Genomic DNA, 20238 nt, shown 5'->3' on the forward strand with positions numbered 1-20238 from the left:
GCAACCAAGCAAAACAAAAAATAGCCTTCAGGATTTCAGCAGCCTTGTAAATCCTGTCAGCAGGATTTTTTTCTACGATTTGAACCCCTTCTCCACCAGATCTGAAATCCACCTTTTAGAACCTGAAAGTACTCTTGATGAAGCCTCCAAAAAATAAAATGATGGGACCTAAAACTCTTCTTGGGTGGCCAAGAGGGGGCGCTCAAAATAGGGGCATGCACAAAGGGGGGCGCTGGTTTCTAGCGCCTCCTTTCTTTCTTTTTTTGGGATGGCAGCCAAGAAACCCTAGGTTTCTTGGTTCTTGGACATGGAGAAGATCAGAGAGAGAGAGAGAAAAAGGAAGAGAGAGAAATTTAAGAAAAAAATAATTTTATATTCCTTTCGATCCATCCAGTCCAAATACAATGTATGTTTATATACAGGGTCAATGTAACCCAATCCAAAAACTTCTTTGGCTAACTCAATACAAGATTGTACTCATCCAAGCCTATGTACACCCATGACTTGATCCAATCTCATAATCTTGGACTCAATCCTAATCCAAATATAAGTTAGCCCCTCAAGGTCCAAAATTTCTGGACCACAAGATCCGAAAGGCTGACAGTCTTTCGTCTTAGGGCCCAAACTGGTCCTAAAAACCTCATGACCACTTCATGAGCTTTGGACCTTGGCCTTAGCCTTGGTCTCTTGAGCCTTGGGAGCACCACATAAGGCCTAACATCATGTGGCATTTGAAAAAATGGGTGCAAGGGCTCCAATAGTTGGCACCTAAAAGATCTCCTAAAGGGGGTCAAATAACTAAGACAATAAGGATTCCTAATGCAAGTAGGTCTTGTATTAAGAGACTATTTGATTTTGAATAGGATTCAAACCTTTTGACTATTTAAAGGGACCTGCTTTAAGTCTCTTTGTATGAGATTTCCAGCAGCCATGCCTCCCATAAAGTCTCCCCACGCCTCCCTCTCTTCTCCCCTTAGGATCCAACGTCCAAAGGAGTTGGGCATCTTCCATCTCCATGCCCAAGAGGAGCTTGGGCGTCCCCTTTTCTTTGCTGGTTTTAAAATCTTGGTTGCTTCATAATCAAGAAAAGAAGAGCAAAAGAAGAAGAGAAGAAAAAGATCAAAAAAATGATCAAAGAGTTGATCGCGATCCAGACTTCATTTAGATTCGTAGGGTGATCGTTCTTAGAGAAGAAAGATCAACACCAAAGAGGACTGTTCCAGGCTAATCTTGAGTTGATACTTGTAGAGGCCGGATACTTGTCCAGCTAATTTCAGCATAATTCAGCATGTGTTCAATTTCAATATATGAAGTAGATCCTTATGTTCTGTATTTAATGCATGCATAATTCAGATTAAAAGATATTTTTATCTTCTATTCCGCTGTATTGTTTAGAAAATTTTTTTTTTGAAACATACATGCATGCCCCGACATGAAATTCTAATTTCTTTAGTTGAGCTCGGTTATGCTGAAGTGGACGACGAATAGCCTCTCAAGCTGTTCAAATGAATGAATAGACTCTAGTTAGAGTCTGGAATATCATACTTGTGCCGACTTCTTGACGGTGGCCAAAAAGTGAGGCAGAAGAAGGCGTCTGAAGTGTCCTGGAGCATTATGAGTGCCTTGTAGCCCTCCAGATGCTCGAAAGGGTCTGAAAAGCCATCTACGGCTCTATCTGGGGCATTTTGAACCAACTCAATATCAGTTTTTTCAATACAGCATAAGAGAAGAGGGCCGTCATCATTCTCCTGGCTCCCGCTCTATACCTCTCCAAGGTGGTGTTCAATCTCCTAAACTTTCTGTTCGAGATCATCCTTTCGGTGAGATTTTCCATGTCGTAGGGTGTAATCGGAGTTGAGTCTCTACCAGAGGAGATAGGAGACCACCAAATCGGTCCTCCCTCCTTGGGTTTCGATGGGAAGGAGACCGTCAGGCAGCAGGAGTAGATTGATGGATTTGTTGGAGGGTTGGTTCCAAGCTCCTAGGGCAAGGTCGGCAGCTATGTCGAGATGGAGCCGTCTAATGAATAGGCTTCTGAGGCTGCTGTTGCTTTGTCACCTATTGGATCTATTGCATGACGTTGGCTAATGCCTGAACCTATTAGACCAGGGCATCAAATCGCTATGGATCTACCATTATGGGAGGTTGTGTAGCAGTGGACAATTAGGCGGCGCCACCTTGGTTGTGGAGGGATGATTGGCGGCATAAGGTGGTAGAATTGTGTGTTGTTGTTCTTGTCCCATATCTCTTTCCTCTTCAAGTAAGCTTGGCTTTTCTTTTAATGCCAAATTGTTGCTGCAAGTCTCTAGTCCGAGGTGCACGATAGTGGTCAGACTCTTTTTGATCCAATGGTCGGTCTCAATCCGGAGAAGTCCTTGATAAACCCACAAAGAAAGTCCATATTTGTCGGAAATTCTCTAATGAGGGATCTTCCGATGGTTAGTTAGTTGGAGCTTCAAATAGTAGATAATAGAGTATGGGAGTGAGGGTACTTTCTTTTCTGAAGTAGAACTTATCTTGGAATCTCCGGTATCTCTCTTTATACAGAATGGGGGTAGTCAAGTATTACCTCAAGTTTGGCAGCAGAAGTGAAGAATTATTACCCACGCCCGTGAAGATCCTAGATAACCGGTTATGTGCATTAATTGTATGACATTAATTCACGTTCCCGTGATTTAAAGAAACCATTTGAGACTTTAAAAGATTCCATTGAATTGTCTTCTCTTCTAACAGTTGTTGGTGTTGGACCTCATTTCTTATAGTCGGTATGTATCCGATCCGAAGGTTAGAAAGAACCGATATCATAAAATCTCTACTTCGATTTTTTGATCTCCTTTTTCCGACGATGTCCAAGAGAGTTCCGTCTCTCTCGAGTCATTGGCAAGGTATCCGATTCGGACATAATGTCCGATCGGAGAGGTTCCTCCCATAACATTACCGGTAAAGAAGTAATGAACTGTCAACAGAAAGGTAAGCAGGATGGGGTTGGTTTCTGTGGCCGCTGCCGCCGACCCCTAACAGCCGAATCCAGCAGTATTACCCCACCAACCCAACTCCCCAAACCCGGTCGGTTCGTTTCTCGCCCGCTCTCTTCAACCCCTTCGCCTCCATCCCCACGAGAATTCCAACGCAAGAGATTTCTCCACGCTTCTTCTCCGTTGACAACGGCTCTCTCTACGAATAAATTTCCATCGCTTATACTTGTTATGTCTGATTCCTGTTCCTTTGTCTGTGCGCGTTGTTTGTTTTGGTGGGGAGTCGGGTGTGGTGTCAGTTCGTTGAACTCTCCCTTTCTCCTCCTTTCTTCTTGCTTTTCGATTCTTTCTTTTGGGTGGGTTGGTAGTTTACTCGAATTGAAGCAATCGTTTCTCTATGATCTCATCATCTAATCGTGGTGTAAGTTTGAAGAAATCGCTTTTATCTTCGACCTTAATGTCTGCACCTCAATTCTGAGGTGGTGGTGTATGGCGGCAATGAGTGGGCGGAGGGGCGGAGAGGGGTTTGTAAAGTGCGCGGTTTCGCTGCTGCTGCTTGCGTTTCTTGGTGCTTCGACGGCTCTGAGGCCTCTAAGGGAGAGGGCTTCTACTGCTACTGGATCTTGGAATGAGGAGGTTTATCTCTTGCTGCTCCTTTTTATTATGAAAAATTATATCTTGTTCTTTCTTGCCGTTTCTTCATTGTTTTTGCTGAATTTTTAAGTGTGTTTTGTGATGATGGATAAATTTTTCTTTTCTTTCCTTATTTTTTCTTTTTTTGGGAGTTGTTATTCTGAGATATGAGAACTCCAGTTGACTCGAAGAAGAAGCTTTGACGAGTTAGTTGAGGAGGATGCTATTAATGAATTAATTGGCTTTGCAAATTCGTGAGACTTTGATTGTGACTCATGAGCAGTTGTATGTTTATCGGTTCTTTCTTGCTGTTTGTTTAGCTTGTGTTAAAAAAATTCTTGGTTTTGCTGAATTTCAAGTAAAGCTGGGTCTTTTCCCCCGCATTGCAGGCTGCTATGTATTCAGACTTTGTAACTGGGGGAATCCTAGAACTTGCTTTGGGGACACTTGTAAGTTGGTGACCTTGCCATAAGAATACAGTGGACTTTTACATGGTTTAATGGGTTGAGTGATGCTACGCTCACAAAATTGTTTGGTTAGTTTAATTCATGGCACATTGATCATGAGCCATGGTCTGCCTATTGGGTCTTTCTTATCTTTCTTGCCTTTTCTTTTCTTTTTTTTTTTTTGCTGAATTTTAAATCTGTTTTGTTTTGGTGATCAAAAGTTGACCTTTTCCCTGTATTTTAAGTTAGTTTGGATTCCGAGTTTTATAACCAGGAAAACCCTAGAATTAGCTTCGGGGACATGTGTAGCTATCCGAGTTTGCTGTCAGACTATGACTGACTTTAATTGAACAAGGTTTAATGGATTGAGTGATGCTAGGATGCTACTAAAATCAATTGGTTTGGTAAATCTGTTACACTTTGACCATGAGCCACCGCCTATGTAATGGATCTTTTTGCCCATTCTTGCTTTTTGCTCTTTCCCTTTTCTTGATTTGTTGAATTTTAAGTGCCTTTTGTTTTGGTGATTAAAATGTTGGGCTTTGTTGCATTTTAAGTTGGTTCATGTTCACCATCCTATAATCAGGAAGACCTTGGGGGACACTTGTAGCTATGCAACATGGCCATCATACTATACTTGACTTTACCTGAAGAAGCTTTTATATAGGTTTATGATGCCTGGATGCTAGTTAATGAATTAATTGGTTTAAAGCCCATCGACATGAGCCCTTTCTTGCATATTAAGTCTTTGGCAGTTGGTGTTTTTCTTAGTTTGTTTCTCTTCTTTTTCTAGAATTTTTTCTGCTTGATTTCCTAAGTAAATATTCTCTTAATTTAGCTATTACAAAATCGTACATGAAACTTTAGCTTCATACGGCTCCTCTATGGCCACGGTATTTTTTGAGTCCTTATGTAAGGAATTACAAAAGAAATTTTTTCAACAAAGATGTGAATTAGGAAGGATTGGTCGACGAAATATGAACCGGAGACTGAATCTTGATATACCTCAGAACAATACATTTTTGTTACCACGAGATGTATTGGCTGCTGCGGATCATTTGATCGGAATGAAATTTGGAATGGGTACACTTGACGATATGAATCACTTGAAAAATAAACGTATTTGTTCTGTAGCAGACCTGTTATAGGATCAATTCGGATTGGCTCTTGTTCGTTTAGAAAATACGGTTCGAGGAACTATATGTGGAGCAATCAGGCATAAATTAATACCGACTCAAAATTTGGTAACCAATCCAATATCAGTCTCAGGGTCAGTCCCATCAAGTTGCAATTCCGATCCTTGCTTACTAGACAGGTGCACCCCCTTCTTTCTATCTATGTTGAGAGAACTCCATGATCCTTCCGCGTCGTAGCGCCTGATACTCGAGCATTGGCTCGAGGCATTTCCTCTACCCTGGAAGAAAGGGATCATAGCGGTGAAGGAGGACGACCGAAAGCATGTCTTTACTGGGAAAGCTGTCAAATCATTCACATTCTCGGAAAAACGACTAATATTCTTGGAAGCTCTTGTCAAAGTGAATCGCGCCTAGTGTATCCCAGCTATATATCTAGTTTTGGCCACATGGATATAAAGAAAAAAGATCAAATTAGAGTTCTGAAGAGATAGCACAGGCATTGTCTTTTCTTGGTCATTCAAAAAATTCGGAAGTATTATTGTATATCTGACATGCATTGCGGGGCCTTGCCATCTATTATCCTCATTCATCTATGACCAACTCTCTTTCCACTTTTTTTTATTACTTTTTATCTTTCCTTTTAGCTTCTCAGGTCATTAATCTGGCTTGCCACTGCAGTTTTATTTATTGTTGTGCAACTTAAATTTCTAGGAACCTATCTACGTCTAGATGTTTCTTGATGGACAATCTTTTGTTGATTATATACCTTACAGATATCACTCCTTTATTGACTACTTAACTAAGCAAGTACTCCTCTTTTCCCCTTCCTTTTCTCTTAATCCTTGCAACTGTTCATGTTAGACCATTTAGTCTTTTTCAATTTCCGATCCCTATCTATGTCCTCTCGATGCAGAGTTGAATGAATGCTTGTAGTTTCAGTTTTGAGAAGGTCTTCTCTAGGCTTCTAGGTTGCAATATTTAAATGCCACAAGTATTTCATTCATGGTAACATGAATCTAGAAACAAGTAAAAGGCATGGAATATTAAGAAAGAAGCAAGAAGTTATTAGACTGCACATATCACAAATTAATTAGGTATTAACTTTTTAACTTGTTATGATCACATGTAATTGCTGTGTAGCTATGTTTAGGTGGCTCTTGTTCAGGTTATACATCTGAAATTCTCTTATACACCTATTCAGGTGACACACACACACACATTCACATAATGCTTGAAATCAAATAAAATTTGGTCAAAAGTAAAGCTATAAGTTCCGTTGTTTGACCACTTAGTGGGAGTGATCTTGAGTCATCCGTCATTAACGACACTGATAGACACATGAACAGTCTAGATAATTCTGGAGCCTATCCATCTTTCGGTGTAATCTCCTTTTCGTTAGGAACTGATGGGGATTTTCAGATATGTTCGGTAATTTTTTTTGGGGGGAGGGTGGGGGGATATGGAGTTCTATTTGTGACCTAAGGTTTCCTAAATGATTAGCCTTCCAGAATTAGATAGGATCATCCATCATCTCAACGAACAATTGATGTTACTGTAATTGATAGGTAGTGATGCTGCTCAGGTTAAGCTCCAATTTGTGTCGCGTCAATCTGTTGTGGCCAATCTCTGTGTGCGCTTGAGTCCGGTGATGAGTGACTTGCAAAACAAGTTCACATTGACCGGAATTGTGTCCGACGGGGACCCTCTAATGTCTAAATCAGCAGGGAGTGGTGAACAGTAGATCAATGTAGAATTTGGCAGAGTCTTAGCCTATCATGTCTTACCCTTGCTGTCTTTTTATCTCCCCTTTATATAGGCAATTTGGGTGTAACCGTCGAACGTGCAGTTCCGCTTATTATGGCACGAAGGGATAGTTATCCTCCATTATCGGGCCGTTATCATGAAGTTAGTGGGCAGTTTATGCTGACTAATAGTCGTGGTGTGGAGTTGCTTTCCACGATTGTGGTATCATAACTGTAGATTAATATATCGACTGTATGTCGGTGCTTTCGATATACCGACTGACCATCGGTCGGTGATTCTGATATACTGACTGATCATCGGTTATGTAGTTGTTCGAGTTGTTATAGTTGGTTTGTAGCCATCAGGAAAGTCGATTGGGGGTCACCGACAGTTAGTCGGCTTACTGAATAATAGTCGGCTGTCCGTGCCCATGGCGCCAATAGAACGTCGGGTGATGAGCCTTGTAGATGAGTCAAGCCGGAACTTGTTAGGCGGTCTGGCTTTGACGGTCCATAACCAGTTGCCGACATACAATCGGGGTGTCGACCGTGAGTTGGGGAGCGACCGTGAATCGGGGGAAGCAGGTCCGATTGCCCTAACAGGTAGTAAAGAAATAATACATAAAGTGACTATTAGGGCTGCATTGCGAAAGTTATTACAAAATTTGACACTTGTTTAGTGGCTACATAAACATAGGTTTTTTCTGTTCCAAAGACGAGCCTGTATTTGTTCTATAATATACAAATCCCTCTTGATCCACTTTAAGGAATTCAAAAGCATTTCCAGGAATCAAGAGAGAGAATTTTAGAGGGCAAGCAGAACTACTATGATAAACTTTTTGAGATAATAAATTGTTCTTCATGGTAATATCACCAACTTAAGAAGCTCCAGAAACTTGAGTTATGCAGATCAGTATTAATTTAAGGACTATGATGGTGGAAACCTGCTGTTAGATTGGCATTTATGGTTATTTCTTAACATTTTGCTGTTATCTTTATCGAATGGTGCTTTCTTCGAGTTGTGTTTCCCATCCTCTCACAATTCCATATAGTGAGCGATGTACTATTATCAACAAATTCCTGTTACTTGTTGAACTTAAGATGGTAGTCAGTGTGATTTTGGAGTAAGCATAAATGCCTCTATTCATTTCTTATTTCTAGGCCATGAGGAGGAACTTATATGCAGTTACTTATTTCTGATTGATTTTTGTTCATTGACTGTTTCTTCATGCAGAGGCTTTTCCTTAGAAGAGATGACAGTGACATGAGTTCTTATTCTGCTTGGAATATTACAGGAACATATAGAGGTTTGGTTCCTTTCCTTTTTTCATTTCCTTATTAGGTTATCTAGTGTCTCAAACCTCCTTTGTTAGCTACTGCTCTGGAGTAGCTCTATATTTGTTTCAATATACATCTCAACTGTCCTTTCCAAGTTATTTTCCTATTTGTTTCACTGCAATTTTCATTTGTTAGCCATTATTAAACTTATTGGATGACTAGCAAATGTTACCAGTGAGAATATCAAGAAACAAGCCAAAATGTCAATTTTGTCTGTAGTATATATATGCCACTATCTCTTGCCTTTATTGTCAATTATGCTATTTTCGCTTGGTCTGCTAATATCTGACTTTAACATGTTTGAATATTTGAGATCATCAACTGTTTTGTTTATTTCTTGTGCGTTAAAAAAACACCAATTGATTAATTGATCAAAACCATAATGTGAGTAGGATCAGTCATTATCAAATGTGTGTAAGTAACTTGAGGAAGGACATGAACTCTCATAGAGGCCTTCACCAATGAATTTTCAGTCATTTGAAAACATCCCAAGTTGTTATTTTGTTGTTAGCATTTGATGAAAGGTTTCAGCGCTGTTTTTTCCCCCTCCTCTTTTAATATCCTCCAATATATCATGTTTTGGTACTTGAGGTTTTCATCAACTGTATTTGAATTTGAAGATCAAAACTGAATAGTGAGAATCACATTGAACCAAATCAATATGTTGCATGATGTGCCTATGGATTGACAAGTGCCCTTGAAGTCAAAAGTTGCTTGTGCTAGTATTTCTGATCAAGAAGCTGAACTACAAGGATCATGAATGAAATTTAATGAACAAAGCAACAAGGACTGTTGGTACCTCGATGTCTCATAGTGTAACAATGCAGCTCCAAAAGTATTTCTTTATGACTGTTGAAGCCAAAGATGGAGATACATATACTCAATTTGGCACCCAGACTCAGTTCAAAAAAATGAAAGATGAATGCTGGTTATTTATAACAGTTTTCTGCGAATACCTACTTGAAACTGTAAAACTACATGTCATGGGATGAAGTGGTGAATAATCACTGGTTAGTTGTTACCTAACAAGGTGATGTTTTTTTTGTGGATGTTTGTTTTAATGCTCATAGGAATAGTTTGCTTTGTTTAGAATTTATTGATTTAATATTTCTTTATGGAATACCTTTTTAAAGGCATCATCTGACTAGGGTGAGAAACTGCTATTCCATCCTAGAATTTTGTAAATGGTGGTAAATTTAGTGGATGTATCATGTGAAAATACTTGTTCAAAATAGAAGTCTTGTGTAACAAAATTTTAAATATCTGATTATAAATTAGTTTAGTACAATTTTTTTATATAAATTCCCAACAATAATTAAAGTTTTTATCTGGAATTTTGAGTCAGCGTACAGAAGGTGCATATCGCTGACCTGGTTGTATAATAACTTACATTGTAACGGATGTATTAATAAATTCATTGACTTTTTAGTTGGATTAAAGGTGCTAGTGCATTTGTCTTCTAAATTGTAATCTGAACTTATGTGACCAAAAAATGTATATTCTGCCTGGTAAAATGGTGCTCACTCATCATGTTCTTGTAGGACTCCATATTTCTTAGTTTCTGATTGTTTTGCTGTTTATATTTGAGCTACAGGAAGGTGGAGCTTTGTGGAGCCCATGAATGGCTCTTCTAGGTTTCTAGAATTTGGGAAATCTAATGGTGTATCTGTCTTGGAGTTAGTGAGCACTCCAACAAAGATAAGTGGTGTACACTATGTTCAGGTAAGACATGTTCTTTCTTTTGCCATCATTATCGTCATTGTTGTTGTAGTTATAATTGTTATTACTTGTGGCAGCACATGATTTATCTTGATTGGTATCTTCTTTTGTCTGTGTGGTTAAGAAAATAAACTCAGTTACCTTGTGCTTCATTCTCTTACCATTCTGATTATGGTATCGAATGATATTATGCTTGCCTTTCTTCTTTATACACTTAAATCTTGTTTTCCATGTGTAATTGTGGAACTAAATTATCTCATTTATCTCTCATATCACATTATCCAGCTTTACTCTGTCGCATGTCTCTTTAGTAGTTGTGACTCTAAATCTGAACTTCCTACTGATTAATTCTTACATCTTAGTCACCTCACCTTTTTGCATGAGGCATCATTCAACTAGTTTGGAAGTCAAGATAGAAATCCTCTCTTTTCTGGAGCATGAAAACTTTCATTATATGGCCAGATCTTGGTAGGGAAATGGGGCCTTCCGACCCCTTGGGGTAGGATACTTGGCATCAAAGAAAGGCTTGTTCTACACTTTAAAAATGGAGCTTCACAGTGATCCTCGAATGGTGATGAGAGGAAGGCTTTCGGCTCTTGAGATAGGCACTGTTGAGTTTGGTTTTTTCATAGGTTGCTTAGGCTTACATAAATTCCCTCTTCTTTCTTAGATTCAGAATTCTTTCGTGTTTACTTGCAACTCACTTTCTGGTTTTCCTTTTGGATAGGAGAAGTCGATAAAGAGTTGTTTTGTCTTGACTGACCTTTGGAAGATTACTTTTCAGGCTGGCCATTCTAGGAATAAATACTTCTCCTTTAAATATTCTGTTATACGCATTAGGGTGCCCATGCTTATTTAGGTAGGCTTAGATGCACCCTAGAGATGTTGTTTGCATTTCTTTTATTACTTGCAAATAGGTGAACTTTGTTCTATTTCATTGTTCAAGAACAATTGAAAAAGAAAGTCAGATGAGTATGATATTTGTTGGGAGAAATTTTGTCTGGTCCGAAGATAAGAAGAGATTGAGGGCCCAGCATGTCTTCAATTTAACTAGCCCACTGTTAGTGCTAGAAAGTCTTCATTGGCCACTGTTGGGGGTAATTTCGTCCTGGCCGAAGACATGAGACGGTCTTCGACCCATGCCTCAGCTTCCGCACCACTTTGGACATCATTATGCTTTAGCCGAACGAAGTCCATCTGACTGATTTCCGATCCATCCCTTGAACTTGGAAAGGTTGGTAGCAAGCTTCCATCTACTCCTTTCAAATCAAGCCCTTATGGAGACATTGGGGTGCGTGCCAAATCACATCAAACCATTAAACCCGAAGGGCTTAGGCCGGGGGCACTTATGATCTCTTGATAAACTGGCCGCGCACAGCCTACAAGTTCTGCTACGGCCTTGGCCCCTACATCGGCCGTTGACCCACTCTTGACCGACTAATCCTCGGCTACTGATCCCAACATCGACCTCCACTCCCAGCTCTGGCCATTGGTCCCCAAGAGGCCTCCTTATGGCCCGTCACATCACGCCATTAATAAATGGGAGTGATCATGAATAAAGCAAGCCCCTCTCATACTCTCAGCTCCTGCTTGTCAGTCCATACCATTAATAGGTGGGGCCCTCATGTGCCATGAGGTGACTAACCAAATTCAAGGAAGCCTAAAGGCTATGCATGGATTCCAAGGATACTCGATTAGAGGGTAGAAAATCTCTGACAACCCATGCTCTCCCATGGCTCCAGCCTCCCCTATAAAAAGAGATAAATAGAGGACCCTCAAGGTACGTAAACTTTCTTTCTTGAACGCTCCCCTTTCCCGTCTGTTGGTCAGATTTCTGATTTGAGCGTCGGAGGATCCTTGCTGGAGTCACCTCTGGTCGGGACTTGCAGGTCCTGCCGCCACCGTCCGACCGTCACCGACCTGCCGTTGCCATCCAACTCTAGCTGATCTAATCTCGAGATGAAAATCTGCACCAATAAATTGGCGCTAAAGGAATAACCAAGGATTGCCGTACCGGGTTGAACCGTCCGGTACGGGACGTGCCGAACCATCTCGATGGAGAATCGAGACGGTTCCGGCATGCAAAACGGCACATGCCGGTGCCGGAGAAAAAGAGAAAAAGAGAGAAATAAAGAAAGAGAGGGAGGAAGAAAAAGAGGGAGGAGAATCCGTCGGAGGGCAGCCGTGGCCGTCGGGTAGCGGAAAGCGCTCCTGCGGCTCCGTGCGGGGAACAGGGGCGATCCGCCCCTGTTTCTCTGGGCTTTTTTTAAAAAAAGCCTTTTCAAAGTGAAGTCGGCATGGGTTTTGCCGGCTTCACTTAAGTGAAGCCGGCATGGGTTTTGCCGACTTCACTTTGAAAAGAATTTTTTAAAAAAAACCCCGAGAAACGGGTGGATTGCCCCTGTTCCCCACGCGGAGCCGCGGGAGCGCTTTCCGCCGTCCAACGGCCACGGCTGCCCTCCGACGGCCCCTCCGGCGGATTTTCCTCCCTCTTTTTCTTCCTCCCTCCCTTTCTCTCTCTATTTCTCTCTCTTTCTCTCTTTTTCTTTCCCGGTTCATCCGTGTTTTTCTTCGTCGATTCGCTTCGGTTCGGAACGGAACAGAGACGTGCCGTACCGCCGGCCGGCCGGCCGATCTGGCCACTGGTACTGGTTCCGCCAACCTTGGGAAGAACTGTGCCCATTTTTTAGAAAGGGGTACGTTGTTCGAGACATGCCGTCCGATCGAGGCTCTAGTTGGAAATTATGCTTCGCACTAGCCATCGGAGGTAACTCCACTACCCTTTCTGTCGGCTCTCGGGGAGAACCAGCACCAATTTAGTGCTCTTACCACCCAGATGCGGGTGTCAATTGTGGCGGTCCGCATCGTCCGATGATCAAATCCAACATAGTAAAGAGGTGTCCACCTGCAAGTGGCCTTAAATCCTGTGGGGACCATCGAATCCTTGATGCCTTTCAGGAGGCACTCGAGATCCCTGAGACCACAAACAACACAGAAGTTAGAAAAAAAAAGGATAGAAGAGGCCGAAGAGGACCCAGCTGAACCAAGCTCTCTGCTCCTCCTGAGCGCCTGACGAGCCTCATCGGACCCCGCACGCCCAATTCGTCCCAAGGCCGACGCCACCTCTCCCGCTCCTCACCGCCTGCCTCAGCAAGGTTAGTGACATCGACACCATCTTCCTCGATAATGTCCCCATCTGTGCGATCCTCTCCTTCGACTCCATGAGACCCCATGGTGGGTTCATCATCCCCGATCCCATTGTCGAGGAGCTCGGCGACATTCTATGAGGAGCACCATAGCAGCAAACTGCTTCGGCCAACAGACCAGGCCTTCCGCTTCTCCCACGTGCTTGGCTGAAGTGAACCCCCCACTCCCATGCGCCGCCTGCGAACAAGTCCCTCTAAAGCAGCCACACTGAACCCCATCGGCCAATCCTTCCCAAGCGGCGTCGAGGCCACACGTGGGTGCATCTCAGTCGCATCGAGGTCGCCAGTGGGCGGATCACATCGAGCATTGTCGGATTCGAACTCGCCTTCGCCTGTGCCGAATCTCTGAGCTATCGATCCTTCTCGAGATCGGACGTCCGAAGCCACCAGGGGGCTCGTGAACAGCCGTGCTCTTTGTGCGCGCATCCGGCAATGCTAGGACTATCCTCAAACAACCCTAAGAACTCGAAGCTTTAAGCTTCTGCCAGTTGGCATCGAGCTTACCAAATTTGATTTCTCTGCTATCGACATTGAGGACTTGAGGACCTGGGCTCCCTCCTGTCAATGCTAGGCTCACTGGTCGAACCTCCTGCAAATCCGAGCTCTTCCTGTTGGAACCTCCTAATGGTCGACGTCGAGTTCATCGGATTCGAACCCGTGGGTGGTCCTGAGGTTCCCGCATGCACCTTCGAGGTGGATGAAGCCTCCCACCATGGAGACTTCGAAGTCTCTACTTGCATCTCAGTTGCGCCGGGGCCGCCGGCAAGTGGCTTTAAAGTCTTCCCTTGACCCTCGACGGCGCCAAAGCTGCCCACGAGTAGCCCCGAGGTCCCTGTGAGCACATCTTGCTCTGACGGTGCCTGAACTACCTCCACACTTGGGCCAGGGTGCAGACTATTAGCATGGCAGAGGTTGGAGTTTGTTGCTATTGAGGACGTCCTTATCCAGCCTCTCCTGATCAATCTGCAAGGGGCCACTGCAATCGAAGGGATAGTGACATCAATTGAACTACCTCCATTTTCAGTGATTGGAGATACGGTGCTCTTATCTGGCCTTGGAGATGAAGCACCTACCTTCATTTGGTGCTCTGGCTTCATCTTAGAAGTCAATGGTCTTGGTGGGTCCTCCGGACTCGAGGGACTTTCCTCAAGCTTCACAGGCCTGGGCTTTGTCTTTGGGGTAGCAGTAAGCAAGGAATTGGAGGTTAGAGTTAGAATCGGAGGAAGAACGGATAGTTGAGAGCTTGCACGATGGACCTGACCTCCTCGATTGGCCTCGCACCTTTGGCCTCCAATGCGGCAACATCCGAGGTCGGATCCAGATGCATGTCCAGCCACCTTTGATAACGACCCTGAAGCAAGTTTAGCCGGAGTTCTCCCGCGTGCCGAAGCCCCCTGGCGTTGAGGTGGCCTCTGCCTGTTTGCCATCCCCGCATTCTTCCAACTCTTCAGAGCTGTGGCCGCCATGGCCATGACCTGACTCATCGTGGAGAGGATTAGTGGTCGCGAGCTCCTTTTCGAGGTCGTTAGGGGTCACCCTTAGGAAAACATCGGCTACAGGTACAAAAAAAAAAATCGATGAGGATGACCTCTCCCACCATTTTATCGAGCTTAAGGCCAGGGGCTGGGCCTGTGATTTGATTCCATCTCAATGGGAATAAGGAAAGCCAGGGTCCTACTACACATAGCACTACAAAAGTTTGGTCCCACTCTTTCACTGTGGGGGATGGGATGTTTCCATGAAGTAAAAACAAAACTTGTAAACTCTGGTGGATAAACGCACAGCTCCATGAAAGTTAAGGCAAGCCGGCTTCGGGCTCAATTCCCTACCTCTGGAAAGGCTCTCGGTGGACTACGACAGGAAGTCGAAGTTCGGTTACACCGTCTACCCTTCCCCGCAGACATCCACTTCTATCGTCGAGCCTTACAACAGCGTCCTCTCCACCCACTCCCTCCTCAGGCACACCCACATTGCTGTCATTCCCTTAACAACGAGGCTATCTACGACATCTATCGTCGCTCTCTAGACATTAAGTGCCCTACCTACACTAATCCAAAGTCAGATCAAGATCGAGCCGAAGTCAGATCTGGACCAATCCAAAGTCAGATGGAGGACCGATCCGAAGTCATATCCAAATAAATCCGAAGTCAAAATCAAGCAAAATCCAAAAGCTCTCAAACGGAGCCCACAACTCTCATGGTAAAAGACTTTTAAGCTTTCATCCACTATTCTCTTTCTTTTCCTTCTCGTAGGATCATAGGACACTAAAATCAAGGTGGAGCTATCAAGTCCAAGGCCGAGCCGAGGAGAAAAATCAAGGCCGAGCAGAAAAAAATGAAGTTTGAGTTGAGGCAAAGGTCAAGGCCGAGCAGAGGAGAAAATTTAGGCCAAGTCGAGGAGGAAAATCAAATCCGAGCTAAGTAGAAAATCAAGGCCAACCTCAGAAGGCCAACCAAGGGAGCTGATCTGACAAAAACCTACCTGAGGAGGTTGATTTGACAAAGTCAATCTGGGAAGGCCAAGGTAACTAACTGAATTTCTTTGCAGGACCTGAAGGTAATGATAGATCGAATCAACGGTCTTTGATCGATCCGACTGAAGGAGCTTTTGATCGATTTTAAATAAAAGACTACTTGTGTTCGGTCTGACTGAAGGAGTCTTTGATCGGTTTTAAACAAAGACGACCTATGTTCAATCCAACTGAAGGAGTCTTTGATCGACTTTAAATAAAAGACGGCCTGTATTCGGTCTGATTGAAGGAGCCTTTAATCGGTCGTCTTTGTTTAAAGCCTTTGATCGGCTTTAAATAAAGATGGTCTGTGTTCGGCCCGACTGAAGGAGCCTTTGATCGGCTTTAAACAAAAGACGGTCTGTGTTCAGTCCGACTGAATGAGCCTTTAATCGGCTTTAAACAAAGACGGCCTGTGTTCGGTCTGACTGAAGGAGTCTTTGATTGGCTTTAAATAAAGACGGCCTGTGTTTGGCCTGATTAAAGGAGTCTTTGATCGGCATTAAATAAAAATGGCCTGTGTTCGGTCCGAGTGAAGGAGCCTGTGATCGGTTTTAAATCAATGACTTTTGATCGGCCTTAGTGAAGAATGGCTTTTGGTCGGCCCAAGCATGAAATGGTCTTTGATTGGCCCATAGAAGAAGCCTCTGATCAGTTTTAGAAATCAATGGCCTCTGATTAGCTAAAATTTTAAAGTAGGATCAAGGTCGAGGCTGAAGTAGGCTACACCTCATGAGGAAGAAAGCTCTTGGGATGTCTATTTCCTCTGTTGCTTACGTACTGCATGTGTCAGAAGGACAACGCATAGAATGCCGTGTTCTCTACGGACCCATACAACGTGCCTTTGTCAGCTTCGAGGCTATTTGTAAACAGTCCTTAAGCCTCTCGCGCATGTCCAGCTCCAGATGATGTCGAGACCGTCCATGCGCAGTTGACTATGTGCCGAACCTTTGGCCTCGAGCTGAGTCAAACCCTGCAAGGGACGACAGGCCACTCCAAGCTATGCTATCTGCTGTGCATGTGCTTCAATATTTGCCTTGAGCCACTAGAACCTGACAGCATTAATTTCCCCTCTCATCTCGTCCCCCCATGAGCAACAGGACAAAAAAAAAGAAAAGAGAGAGAAGAAGAAGAAAAGAAAAGGGGAAAAGGATGAGGAGGAGAAGAGACTGAGGGAGAATAGGTAGGAGGCCCAGCAATGATCCTCCCCCAGTGGCCCCGAGATGATCCGGCGCACCCAACCATGCCTCCGTTGTCTCCAAGGTCGGCATCAGCCTCCCCCGCACGTCGATGCTAGGATCGGGTGGCTACAGCCCCTGCGCGCCTTCGACCAAAAGTCGAGGCCAACCTTGTCGACCCGGGGGCAGCCCCCATTGCGGCCCGAAGCCTCCCCACGGCTGAGGCCGCCCACGGCACCGCCGAAGATGCCGTTCGACACCATCGAAGCTTCCCTGCATTGAAGCCTTGGTCTAGCCACTATCGGACGAGGTCGAGGCCGCCCCAGGTGGCCCGAAAGTCCTTACGCTCTTGTACGTGCAATTTCGGCTAAGGCAAGCCCGTGACTTGTTGCACGTGGCCCCATTGGCTCTGAAGAGCTCTTCCGTAGGCCGATCCACCTCAAACGACGCCGAGGCTGGCCGCCCCAAGTCCGAGGCCTTCGAAGCCATCGGATCGGCTGCCTGAAGTCTCTCCGGCACATATCCTCCCATTTAAGGCCTCCCTGTGCGCGCTCGGCATCGATCGGCACTGAATCTCGCTAGAGCCGTAGATCCAAGGCACCCCTGTGCGCCTCTTTCGAGGCCGAGGCTGCTTGCAACAGCCCTGAAAGCTATTGCACGGGCCTCAGCCGGTGCTGAGGCCAAAATAGGCTGGCCTGAAGCCTCCCCACACACTCTCGGTGTGACCGAAGCCACCCACAGGTAGACCCTGTGCTCCCTGTGTGCATACGACAGGCTCTGCCAGCATCTAAGCTTCTTGCAAAGCCATGCTTCCGTCTTTGCCGAAGCCTCCCTCACCGAGGCCTCCCACGTGTCCGACCTTAAACAACACCAAAGTCACCTCGACATCAGATCTCACCTCTGCATCTAGTTTCACTGCTTTACCTACCCCAATAACAAAGCAAAAGAATAGGGGAAGCTGGCACATCTACCGACAAGCCGCCATCTACATGTGAAGAGAAAAAGGGTTGCACTTGCTTCTCAATGTAGAAGATGAGATCTTTCAAGAGCTCCATGCCATCACATCGAATAACTCGGGGAGATTTGAATTGGCACAGCTATCTAGGGTCTCAAACCTTTCGAGGATTGTACAACAAAACTTCTGGTACCATCCTTTTCAAAGAAACTTGCCATGAGTCTTCAGTTGTGCCTCCTAACAACGGTTCGGTGTCATGCACGAGATGCGTACATCTCGGCCAGATGCTGCATATAAATCCGCACTCCCTGATACGACGTCACTTTTTGAAATGCCGCTTGTAAAATCAGTCGTGGTTGCCCCACATATCTGTCAAAAGTCGCACGCACGTCTCAGTTGAAAAGCTTCAAATCCCTATATTTTCGGTCCGTCCTACCTGCTGTACTCCCTTCGCCTGAGCCAAGGCTCGGACTTGGGAGTAGGGCGTATGTGTTGGAAAAAATTTCATCTGGACTGAAGATAAGAGATCGAGGGCCCAGCATGTCTTCAATCTAACCAGCCCACTGTTAGTGCTAGAAAATCTTCATCGGCCACTATGGGGGGTAATTTCATAGTGGTCGAAGATGTGAGACGATGGTCTTCAACCCATGCCTCGGCTTTCGCACCACTTCGGACATCATTATGCTTTAGCCGAATGAAGTCCATTCGGCTGATTTTCGATCCATCCCCTAAACTTGGAAAGGTTGGCAGCAAGCTTCCATATGCTCTTTTCAAATCAGGCCCTTATGGAGACATCGGGTGCGCTCCAAATCACATCAAACCATTAAACCTGAAGGGCTTAGGCCGGGGGCAATTATGAGCTCCTGATAAATTGGTCGCGCATGGCCTACAAGTTCCGCTACAGCCTTGGCCCCTACATCGGCTGCCGACCCACTCTTGGTCGACCAATCCTTGGCTACTGATCCCAGCATGGGCCTCCATTCTTAGCTCTGGCCATTGACCCCCAAGAGGCCTCTTTATGATCCCGTCACATCATCTCATTAATAAATGGGAGTGATCATGAATAAAGCCCCTCCCACACTCTCCGCTCCTACTTGTCAGCCCATGCCATCAATAGGTGGGGCCCTCATATGCCATGAGGTGACTACTCACCAAATTCAAGGAAGCCTAAAGGCCATGCACGGATTCCAAGGATACTCGATTAGAGGGCAGAAAATCTCTGACAACCCATGCTCTCCCATGGCTCCAGCCTCCCTTATAAAAAAAGGTAAATAGGGGATCCCCAAGATATGCAACCTTTTTCTCTCTTGAACGCTCCCCTTTTCCGCCTGTTGGCTGGATTTCTGACTTGAGCGTTGGAGGATTCTCGCTGGAGCCACCTCCGGCCAAAATTTTTCTTGCAGGTCCTGCCGCCGCCGCCATCCAGCTGTCGCGGACCTACAGTTGCAGTCCAACTCCAGCTGATCCGATCTCGAGACGAAAATCTGCACCAACAATATCTATTAAAATACTGAATATAGTAATGCCACCGATTATACCAACTTACATATGTCTCTTGTTATCAATTGGCATGAATGAAAGAAATTGAAATTCCTGGACTTGTCTAATGATAATGCGAAAGCAGTGAAACATTATCAATCGGTATTAATGAAAGAAATTGAAATTCCTGTACTTGTTCGATGATAAATGCGAATGGGAAAACAAAAGAAATAAGGATACCTGCTGGGGATTAGATCTTGCTACCTGTCCCCCCTTTCATGGAAAATGGAGAGGTGAATTAATGTAAGTAATCAGCACGGTGATGTCGATGGATAGACTTGATTCTGTCATGTTATGTTTGCATCCAATGGTTATCAGGCCATCATTAAGCTGAAAAAAATGGAGATGCAGAAGTGACATTTGACTGTCTTCCAGTTGATAATATGAGAGCAATGTGCTGGGAATGCTGGTACATAGATTTGGTGTCTGGTGTTTTATACCCTGTTTGCATGTTTGCTGTCAGTAGCCATATGCAGTAGTGAAGGGTTTAAGGTAGACTCTTTCTGCAAGTGTTGCTCATATGCATAGTAGAGGGTAATAAGAGGCATAAGCTATTGCTGAAGGTAATTCTAGTGAACTTGACATGTATTTGTTACCTAAGATGGGAAAGAACTACTGGGGCATCTACTTTGATCAGATTCCAGTCTGTAACTAGCGCTTTTCTTTATATGAATGAGGATGTAGATCTGAAAATATTTGAAGGTTGAACTGTTTGCTAGCAAAATTGGTGCATGTCTGTTATATATATGGTTGAAAACAACTATAAATGCTTCTTCTTTAATTGATTTTGATTTTGTGATTTGTGATTTTCTTTATTTGAGTGAGGCTGTTGATCAGAAGATTGTTGAATGTTGAAGGATGT

At 44.2% G+C, this 20238-nt stretch overlaps 1 protein-coding gene across 7 annotated transcripts in view; it reads left to right on the forward strand.

Moving 5' to 3' along the window:
* Positions 1-2942: 2942 nt before the first annotated feature.
* Positions 2943-20238, forward strand: part of LOC105035218 (transmembrane E3 ubiquitin-protein ligase FLY1) — a 41222-nt gene continuing 23926 nt past the window's right edge. Inside the window, exons 1-3 of one of the 7 annotated variants that reach the window (XM_073259507.1) lie at positions 2943-3611; positions 8167-8239; positions 9865-9992. In XM_073259507.1, coding sequence (XP_073115608.1) covers positions 3465-3611; positions 8167-8239; positions 9865-9992 — 348 coding nt within the window. In that variant the 5' untranslated portion in view covers positions 2943-3464. The remainder of the gene's footprint in view (positions 3612-8166; positions 8240-9864; positions 9993-20238) is intronic. The other 6 variants (XM_073259511.1, XM_073259510.1, XM_073259509.1 and 3 more) reach the window with 6 other exon arrangements.

Source organism: Elaeis guineensis, chromosome 6 (genome assembly GCF_000442705.2).
Source record: "Elaeis guineensis isolate ETL-2024a chromosome 6, EG11, whole genome shotgun sequence".
NCBI lineage: Eukaryota > Viridiplantae > Streptophyta > Magnoliopsida > Arecales > Arecaceae > Elaeis > Elaeis guineensis.